This window comes from Octopus bimaculoides, chromosome 24 (assembly GCF_001194135.2).
Source record: "Octopus bimaculoides isolate UCB-OBI-ISO-001 chromosome 24, ASM119413v2, whole genome shotgun sequence".
NCBI classification, from domain to species: Eukaryota; Metazoa; Mollusca; class Cephalopoda; order Octopoda; family Octopodidae; genus Octopus; species Octopus bimaculoides.
In genome coordinates this window covers 36,081,791-36,092,811 of record NC_069004.1, presented here as the reverse complement: position 1 = coordinate 36,092,811, position 11,021 = coordinate 36,081,791, and the positions used below count along the sequence as shown (strand labels likewise).

The window sequence follows — 11,021 nt, the reverse complement described above, 5'->3', positions numbered from 1 at the left end:
TCCATCACCTTTATTAATTAGAAAAAAAAAAAAATTCTTCAATCTTCTTCCCAGTGGTGGATGAATAACTTATCTCCTTTCCAACCCTGGCAACCCCCGTGCCCTACTGCCATTGTTAGGTTGTTGGATAGAATATCTTGTGGTATTTGTTCCGAGTTCAAATTGCTCAGAGGTTAACTTTGCTCTTTAAGATAAATAAAAAAAAAGTACAAACCCTAGGCAATGGACTGACAGACCCTTGCATTTTGACACTAATGCCAACAATGACATATCTCCCTCAAGTACCCTCCACATGGTTGCCCTTCCTCACACCAGTCTTGGTTTTAAGAAAATTCATCCCACATCTTCAGATGTTGAACCAACAAATGTCTGAACCAAAATACCTTGTGATATTTACTCTGCCCGAGTTGTACAGACACTCACCTGTAAAAATACAGTGTACCAGTAATTACTGGTCCATGTAATTAACAACAGTTCCAGAAAATATTAATGAATCAAGCAACAACAACACTGAGTGACTGAACTATTTTTGTTTTAATTGAATAAAAAAAAAAAAAAATTAATGAAGTGAAGGAGGGACAAACAGACAGACATCAAAACAGTGTTGACCAAAATGAGAGAAACCAGAGAAATCAGGAGTTTTCTACCAAGGAATGGTTTTAGGAAACTTCCTTCATAAGTTACGTCAGAATAGTCAACACCATAGAATGTCAGTCTGAGAGAGTAAGGGGTTTGGTTACCAATAAATAGCCAAGTCTTTTTCTATTTCCTGAAAAGACAAGAAACAGACAGACAATTAGACAGACAGACAATTAGACAGACAGACAATTAGACAGACAGACAATTAGACAGACAGACAGACAGATATAGATATAGATAGATAGATGTGTGAGTGAGAGAGCAGATATAGAAAGGTAGTCAGATGAAGGAACCATTACTACACTGGACAAAATGCTCAATGCTATTTCTTCTGCATCTTTACATTCTGAGTTCAGATGCTGCCAAGACAGATTGCCTTTCATCCTTTCAGAAGTCAGTTACATTGAGCCCAGTTGAGCACTGGGCTCAATGTAACTGACTCCCCCCCTCCCCTCAAAAAATAGCTGGCCCTGTGTGCCCAAACTAGAAATTATAATCTACAACTGGATACCCTCCTTGTTGCTAATCCTCATTGGTTTCTATTTAACAGTAATATTTTCCCATGACCAGAAAAGATCTCAGAAGACTGGAGACAAAGGACTTGTCATGGCAGTGACACTTGTTTACAACTGATGCAATATCCAGTAAAGGAGGCATCAACACATGCATACAAACAGGCTTTGGTTGGCCCAGGGTTATAGCAGAAGACATTCCCAAGGTGCCATGAAGTGGGTATGAACCCAAAACCATGTGATTGGGAAGCAAACCTCAACCACACGGCCACTCCTGTCCCGCCACTTTTTTTTTTACTATCAAAGAGCAAGTATGGCTTCATGTGAATCACCTTGGGCAAGTGCCTTCTATTACTGCTGTGGGACAGCCAATGGTTCGTGAGTGAAATTGGTAGGTGGAAACTGTTGAGAAGCCTGTCATTTATAAGTGTACATGGAGTGTTTTTATGTTTATAATCTGTATCTTACATTAAGTTTAAAATTCAGTCAAGTTTGTCAGAAAAAAAAAAAATTCACCCTTGAGATCAGCATTTTGAAAAATAAGTGGAAGAAATAATCTTTATGGAATAAAAGGGAAAATTACACAACGGATCAAATTTTTGTCTTTGATCAGTAAAGTGCTATTTCCTATTTGCTTCTATCTAGAAATCAATTGAAATGACAACTATTCTCTTCAAACTTGGCTTTTGTGACCTGGACATCAATGTTTTGAAACTGACTTATTTTTCATTACATTTCAAATAGATTCAGCACAGAGTTGCTGAAACAAAAATATCATTATAGCAAGTATTCTGTTGACAGTTGCTTGACATTAACCACTTGAGCATGTCCCTTATTGGCTCTGACCGTGAGCAAGAATAGTGGGGGAGCATCATAGAGATTTGCCTAAATGTAACAAAAGTAAAGTTTGAAGGAAATATTAGCTATTTTTCATACTGGCGTAAGTAAATAAAAAGAAAAAAGCAGTTGCTACCCAGTTGCTACACAAAAATTGTGTTACACAGTGTTATCAAGGGAAAGGCATCCGACTATAAGACAATGCCTCAATATCATTTAACAACCAAACAATAAAAGACCAGCTTAACATTGTTAATGGCAGAAGAGAAAAGTGTAAAGAGTCACCTTTGGGGCTGTTTTTGGACCATAACGTTTCACAGGAACACCTTCTTTGTTGATGAGGAATTTGGTCAAATTCCATTTGATGCCACTGCAACATGAAATACAAATAAATAGACTTTATTCTTTCAACAGTTTCAGTCATTGGACAGCCACCAAAGGCACGCTGCACAATTCAGTTGAACAGAGAAATAGTGACGGCTGTTAATTCCAAAAACGATATCACTGTGGATGGAATGTTGTGTCATGCTTTGGATGTTCGTAGGATTGTTGTTTCGTTGGGTGATGATTGTGGAGAAGAGGAAGAGAATGAGGTTCCCAGTTTAAGAAGATCCTAACATGCAAGGTGCCCACCCAGGTGGGTGGTAGATTTCAACATGGATTGAAGTGAGGAGGTGATCTTTGAGATCAACGGGGGTGTGTAGGGATGAGCCGGAAGAGGGCCATGACGTCAATGGTCAAGGGACTGACTGGAAGAAGAAGCATGAGAAGGGAAGTGCAGGGGAGACAGGACAGGGTCGGGCTCTTTTAGCTGGCTGAGGCATCGTGGACGGACGTCAGGGGATTCTCTCCTGGGTTGGTCAGATAGCACTGGGTGACAGGGTAGGGCAGGATCACTGGAGTGACTACTACTAGACAAGCACAGACGAGAGAAGAAGGTAGGTGAACCTCTTTTCATTTCGCATGCATGACAGACATATTAAAAAATCTACAATTTGAAAATTGCTATTAAATTATTGAGGAAAATAAATGAAGTTGAGAAAAGTTCCTCCTTACTCAGTTAGAAATCCAGGCTGTTCTTTTTTCAAAAATATCCACAAAGGGTGAGCTGACTTGCCATTCACGTCTATTTTACTGAACATATCAAAAGAAACTTGATATTTTTTACTAACAAAATCTTTGATCTCTTCGTTAGTTCCAGGTTCCTATAAGAAACAAAAACAATTTTTGATGCACAAAAATCTGTCAATTTTAACAATTTCCTATTTTACTTCCAGACTAGAATCTGAGGTGCATTTCAGTGCTTGTACATGGTTGCTTTATCAGCTAGAAAGTGCAGAAAATCTCCCTTATCTTGTACCTTACTATCTAATACAGAATAAAGTAGTACCATGGAGACATCTACTGCTGCAGTAGATGGTAGCCTCACCAAAGAGACCCCAGTTTTAGGTACAGAGAGCTGTTAATTAGATTTTCTCCAGTAGATGATAGTTATTTGGCTTTATAGACACAACACTGTGGTGGGATTTGAGCTCCAAATGTTAAGAGGTAAAACAAAGATCAAGTATTTTGTCAGATGCTCTAACGATTCTGCCAATTCCCTTCCTTTCGGCACATAGCAGTTTTTAGTGGATGGGTTTAGTCAATGTGATCGATCCCACAACTAGACTGATACTTTATTAATCCGCAGAAGGAGGAAAGTCCGATCAGTGTAACTTGAAACACAAAACATGTTCTCCAATGATCTAACACTTAAGCTAATCCACAACAACAACAACCACCATCATCATCATCATCATCCTTTCCACTGAAGGCACAAAGCCTCGGAATTTTGCGGGAGGGGACTAGTCGGTGATATCGATCCTGGTGTTTCACTGGTACTTACTTTATCGACCTCAAAAGGTCAAAAAGCAAAGTCGACCTCAGCGAAATTTGAACTCAGAACTTAGCAATGGGCAAAACATTGCTAAGCATTTTATCTGGCTTGCTAACAATTCTGCCAACTCGACATCTAAATACTACTACTACTACTAATAATAATAATAATAATAATCCTTTCTACTATAGGCACAAGGATTGAAATTTGGTGGGGGTGGGTCGTTGATTACATTGACCCTAGGGTTCAACTGGTGAAAGGATGAAATGCAAGTCAACCTCGGCAGAATTTGAACTCTGAAAGTAACAATGGACGAAATTCCACTCAGCATTTTGTCTGGCGCAGTAACAACTCAGCTCGCCGCTGAATAATTTACAGTTCATCTTTGGGCAAAGGCCAGGCTAACTTCAGAAATTTCGATTATCGCTAATAAAATAATATTGAAAATTTAAAGATGTGTGGAGAAGAGTTGCCTCCCTTATACCACTGATTTAAAGAAAAAAAAATAGAACTACGTCGTTGGAGATAATACGGGGACAAACTGAGACAAGACTACAAAGCCTCCAAAAGTGAGGGAGAAAGATACCTTTCAGGCACAGACTTGACTCGAATATTCCTCAGAAAGTGGACATTAAATGTGACCTCTTTGGGTGGCATTTCATTTGTTACTGAGTCATAGACGAAATGCCACCCAAGGAGGTCAAAGTGAGATTTGAACTCAGAATTACTAAAATCCCAGAATCCTGACTCCAATTAAGACAAAACAAAAACAATTTTAGAGAAATAATATAAAAAAAATATAAACATCTCTAAAGTGGTATTTGTTTCATAAACTAAATTTTCTAAATTTTAATAAAAAAAAAAAAAACCCTTGTGGAACCCCTAAATTCTATCCCAGAATTTTGGGGATCCTGTGAAGAAACTTTGAGGAAATTTGTCTTAGAATAAGAAGTTAGAGAACTTACCTGGGAAGCAAATTGGTTACATGGGAAGGCTAGAATACGAAGACCCTTAGACTCACTATACTTTTGATAAAGTTCCTCTAACTGTGTGTAGTTAGAGGGAGTTAAGCCTCATTTGCTTGCAACGTTGACAATTATGGCCACATGGCCCCTAAAACGGATAAAGAAAATCTAAGATAACAGTATAACAAGTGAAAAGATCAAAGAAAAACTTTAAATAATAATTACAAGGACCTCGGGTTTCAAATGGGTACAGCAAATCCCTGTGGTGACCAAAAGGGTAACAGCAAGGGCATCTTGCATAAAATACCAACTTAAAATATCTAACCCTTACTAGCATGCAAAAGTGGACATAAACCGACAATGGCGAGATGACTGGTCCTTTATTTTATCAACTCCTTGAAGATGAAAGGGAAAGTCAACTTTGACATGATTTCAACTCAATGCATTTTGTTTGATGCACAAACTCAGCCATCCACCACCAATAATAATTGCTTCTGATTTAGGAACAAGGCCAGCAATTTTGAGGGGAGGGGCTAGTCACTGCCATCCACTCGAGTACTGCACTGGGATTTCATTTTAACTTCAGAAGGGATGAAAGGTTCTGCTTCATATTCTTAGGTTAACTCAGATAGTCTCTAACACTCTGCACAGAAGACAGATGGAATGGTCATGACTGGAATGACTTTCATGGATCAGCTAAATGAAGGCTGAGTCGAAAGTTAAATAACAACAATGAAATGAATTGGGGTAGAAAAGGTCAAGTGAATTTACTGTCAACAAAAAAGAGAGGATCTATGTGAGCAGTCCGAGATCTGATGGTGTGGAAGAAAGTGAGGAAGAGTTGGTGAGATGAGTTCAAAACTTGAGTTGACAAACTTTTTAAAGGCCTGGCTTCCATAGGAAATTTACTTAAATAAAAAGGAGGCGGAGAGAGGGTCCTGAAAGTGAAAAGGCTAGGAACTGATCTCTGCAGGCTTCCAAATTGCTAGAAATAGCAAGCAAATCTCCTACAAATTACACCCAATATTTACAAAACATTGGTAAAGGGTTATAAGCATCGATAACCGCATGGCACCAGGATCAATCCCAATGCACAGTACCTCGGATAAGGGTCTTCTAGAAAGAATCTAATCCAACCTTTGGATTAATAAAAACACAGAAGTTTGTTGGATGAATTGAACCAGTCCTTCGGTGATCAATATAAACTGTTGCCTGGATTACTGCCACCATGTAACTGTTGGACAGCTGAAGCCTATACTGTTGCAAAGACAAGGACTCTCAGTTTGACAAGAACAAGGCAATGTCTTCAGCCCCCACCCCACTACCCCATTCATCACCTTCCTCTGTCTCAAAGACTCAACAAACAGTTTATGGGCCAATTGAGTCTGGGGATAAGAATGGAAGTCCATGGCTGGAACCCTTCTTAAAACAAGTCTGCTGAATCACAACAAATCACTTACCGGTATTTCTCCAGGGACACTTCTTGTCCATCAATAGTCTTGGCAGAAAACTCGTAGATGGTTTTAGCTGTCAAAGGCTGAAATAACAAACAAATCACTAATTAAGCCTTAATTAACTTGAGATAATCTATTGTCCAACTCGAAGGTCATGAACATCAACTACGACATAGAGGGCTTTGCAGCCTCTGTCTCGCACATACGTTCTCTATTTCACTCGGTACAGGTGACCTCAAAGGAAGATGTTCTTATCCTTGGTTTACCAATCCTTCCGCCAACCATTTTCTCCATCCTCAAGTCTAAACTCTTCCAGCTAGAAAGACTTATGAATAGGCTGAAGGCAATCGATGGCCACCCAGTACTATTCCTGTTAAGGAACTGCTTTGTCATGCCTAAGATATGGTACACATGCTCCTAGCTACAACTCCATATCTCAACGCCTGTATCCAACGGACCATCAATGAGATGTGCAATTTTCGGTTCAATGGACAGTGGATGGCAACAGACAACCTGACTCATCAAATATGGCAGCCTCGGCCTTTGATCCCTGGTCTCACTGGCTTTTCTCTTACCAGTGGCCTTTTGTCATGTTCTCATTAACAGGGTTCTTCACAGCACAACTGAACCATCTGCGATTGGGGAACTGGAGGCAGCCTACGCAACATGAAGCCAGCTGGCCTGCACCCCACTCATATCCATCCCCTTCTCTTCTCAGCGTACGTCTAGTCCTCTCAAAAGGAAATGGGACACCATCCAGTGCAGCATGACTGCGGTCAAGCTAATGTGCCAACTTGACCAGCACCATCTGGCATGTTTCTGCTCAGCCTCCAAGCCTCACAGTGGAGCTTCGCTCAATGTGGTACCATCACTCACAACAGGCACTCAGTTTGATAGTGACTGTTTGTGCATTGGCATTTCCTAGATTTGCAAGTCTCATGAATGCCACTGCAGATCTACAGTGGATTCTTTCAACCACCACTTAGTCTGGCTGCCTTCTACACCAGGTCACCCTTAACAAGATCATAAAGCATGGCCCAGACTCTGCAGGCTTCTCTTTCCAGCTTGAGCCTTCAGGGCTAGACTGAGGCTACAGTAAAAGGCCGAACGGTAGGACAACTTTCCCATTTTGTAGCAGTAGGCCCCTCACCTAAGATGCTGCATGTTGTGACACCTTCAGCAGTGGCAACTTGGTGTAGTGAGCCACCAGCCTAGGCCCTGCTGCTCATCAGGCTGAGAAAAAAAAAAGGGTCAAGGTGTTGCTCACTCATGAGACCTTCAACATTCTTGGCTCCCGGACCATATCCCTGCTATTCGGGTGGAGATTGCCGTCTGCAAGTGAGATCCCTGGGAGTCAGAGAGGCTGTTTCAGTGCATCTCCTATCCTCCAGGGCAACGCCTTTTCCATTTTGTCTGCTGGTGCCATGAGAATTGTTGAACTATGATAGAAGATGACAGGAGGTTGATAAAGAGAGAAAGAGCATAGTTTGACAAGTTAATTGGCACGAAACACTCATCCGTTTCGTCCCTCTACCAAATGAAAACAGATGGTTCTGTAAAAATGTTGTTACCTAATGGCAATGGTCTCACACCCACACACATAAAGTACTCAATACATGGAGTAGAATTCATTTGACAGAGACACAAATGAGAAATGTGGAGTAAAGAAGCCTCGGCTGGGGGTGGATGTGTGTGTCTGGAGGGGGAGGCATGACAATGTGGTTCTACATTTGATCCCATTGTGCAATGGCCCAGACGAATGTCTTCTACAAAAGCTGCAGATAAGCTAGCATTTCAAGAGTGGAAATAGGTAAGTGGAAATTATACAGAAGTCCAGTAAATACACACACACACACACGTATATCACTGTTTTTTAACATCAACTTTTCCATTCTCGCATGTGCCAGACGGAATTCCCCAAGCCGAATCTTGTATGATTTTGATGTCCTTCTCAGCAACCTTTGCTTATTGCCAAACTTGGTAATATTCCCCACCCGTCAGCTGGACTTTTTTCTTTTTTTTTTTCATGAAAGTTTGCAAACAAACACTGCTGCTTTTGTTTGTTTGTTTATGTGTGAGGGAACTGGAACCTCCACGCCATTTCTAAAATGTTGACTTATTAGAATTTCTATCATATATAAAGTCTTTTATATTATCATATATAAAGTCTTTTATATATCTAGATTTTTATAAATTATGGATTTTAAAAAAAAATTCTGTTTGAAGTAAATGGTACAAAAAAAAAATATTCAAAAAAATTACGGAGAAAATCCAACATTAAATCAAACAGCAATTCCGAAAGTCCATTCTGTTTTCATTTCTTGGTTTCATCATTAATCTATTAAAAGTAGAGTTGTTGAAAAATAAGATATTTATTAAAAACGGAGAAACATTTCAAAAACCAAAAATACGATTATTTATTCGAGAGAAAATATAACCAGAGGAAAAGTTATTTGGTAATAATTCAGTCAATTTACTTGGCATTTACGAATGTATATATACATATATGGGGAGTGAGGGCTAACGCAGTTTGGCCCTGGGATTCAGGACGAGTGCTTTGAAAATTAAAAGGTAACTGAAGGATTCGATACAAATGAAATATGTATAATATTGTCAGTGACTTCGAAGGTTCGTCGAGTAATGTGGCTTATGCTGACAGTTGGAATAAACGAAGAGAGATTCAGAAAAACTTCGAAATCACTGTTAATATATATATATTCTAAATATATCACTGTTAATATATATATATATTCTAAATATATTCAAGAAACATCCAACTGTTTCAATGTATAAAGAAAACAAATAAACGTGCTGAAAACGAAAATGGACAGACAGACACGTGTGTGCGCGTATATTTACAAAGGTTACAATGATTTTATATACACACACATATATAGGTTTCATTTTGGAATGCGGAATAATAAATAATTATGTCAACAAACAAGAAAATAGAATTCCTTACGTTGGTTGATAAATTACAAGAAAGCGGTTTGGCCGCCAAGAATCCGGTCAAGAAGACCCGACTCAAAGTGTTCAACATTTTCGCATCGACGGAGTCAAACACAACCGCAGGACACAGAGCGGTTCTCTCTCTCTTCCCCCTCTCACACTATTTATATATACCTCCCACTCTCACGCTTTTTTTATTACCTTCATACTCTCTTTCTCTTTCTCTTTCTCTCTCTCTACGCATACACAGACATGTATATATATCTATTTATACACACCTTCTCCACACTTTTTCTGTTCTTTCTTTCCTCCCTCTTCTACTCTCTTTTTCCCCCTCCTTTTCTCTCACTTTCTCTCTCTTCTTCCCTCTCTCACTTTACTTTACCTTTCTACTGTTTTCTTTACCAGAAATTTGAGAAAACATTCGCCCTTCTTTGTGTCAAGGTGATCCTGCGTTTTGACCTCGCTGTCCCGTATCACCATTTGTTAGAACATCCAACAAATTTCTTAGCATTATTTACTCCGGTTCCCTATGTCCAAGGTTCAAATCTTGCTGTGGTCATTTTTACCTTCCACCTCTCCACTGCCGATAAACGAAAGTACCTTTCACTCAAGTTCTGAGATCGATTTAATCGATAAACTTGGCCCCAAAATTCCTGATCTTGTGCCTATGTTAAAAACAATATTATCTCGTCCCGAATTCAAATCTCACTGAAATCGACTTGCTGTCTTTATTCTTCCGAGTTCCATAACATGACTGCCAAGTAACTACTCTACCCGTCTTCTATGTGCCTTATAATTATTTTTATTATCCGCGTTAGCACTGCTCTATAGAGAACTGGTGGTGGGAAAGAGGAGGGGTAGGACTGTTGGTTATCGTAGATAGCTTCCAGAAATCTTTAGCCTGGCAATGCTACCGGTTCGGGATCGAGTCGCTCAAAATGACAACTTCGAAATCTTGTTGGATTTCATCCTAACTGAATGAAAATAATCAAACTCTAAACCTCTATAACTTTTTAAGAACAATTCAGCTTGGAAAATTATATTATAGTGCTGAATTTTAAATTTTCGATAAATTTTTATTTTCGAAAATGCTGGGAGTCAAACCAACTCGATCCCCGGTTCGAAACAAATCTACAGGCACCCAAGTGCCGTCGGCTGTCTTAAGTTGCAGCCAAAGCGATGAAACCGTTCTGCTCCCATTCATTCAATGTTCGTAGACATACTTTCCCCTTCGGTCAAACCCTAATCGATTTCATTACATGTCTCACTAGGAAGGTGAAAGTAGAAAAGGAAATACTCTCCTCCGGTGAATTTTCCAAATGAAAGGGTGATTATGGCGAAAATGATAAGAGTGGATGGAACAACACTAAGAGCGCCAGTTAGTCGGAAAAGGGCAGTTGGTTAATGTTGACATCTTGACCCAGAAATGAAAATCAAAAAATAATAAAATATTGGAATGGGTGTAAAACGATGTGTTGGAAACGAATATGAAAAAAAAAATGCGCACAAAGCAACGGGATGGTGGGGAGAGGACTTCGGAAAATTCACAACATCCGAGGAAAATGGGTTTTTTTTCAATGAAATTCTATATAAATACCTTTCAAACGGCATACATTAACGATTATAAAGTAATTTGTGGGGAAAATCTTGAGGTGGGGAGAGGACTTTCGGAAAATTCCAAAGATCCCAATTTTACCTCGTTATATTCCGAAATCACTTTCAATAATTTTTAGTGTTTTTGCCTTCAGTTTTGTTTCACTTTCAATTATTTTTACGCTTTTTTTTT

The 11,021-nt window shown here is 39.3% G+C and overlaps 1 protein-coding gene across 1 annotated transcript; it reads right to left on the bottom strand.

The window, feature by feature from the left end:
* Window positions 1-515: 515 nt before the first annotated feature.
* LOC106874999 (glutathione peroxidase-like) lies at window positions 516-9,403 on the bottom strand. Its single transcript, XM_014922939.2, has 6 exons — window positions 9,246-9,403; window positions 6,290-6,366; window positions 4,830-4,977; window positions 3,045-3,193; window positions 2,274-2,358; window positions 516-769 (listed from the first exon to the last, which is right to left on the bottom strand). The coding sequence occupies exons 1-6, from the start codon at window positions 9,321-9,323 to the stop codon at window positions 737-739; spliced, it is 570 nt and encodes a 189-aa protein (XP_014778425.1). The 5' UTR covers window positions 9,324-9,403; the 3' UTR covers window positions 516-736.
* Between the last annotated feature and the right edge of the window lie 1,618 nt (window positions 9,404-11,021).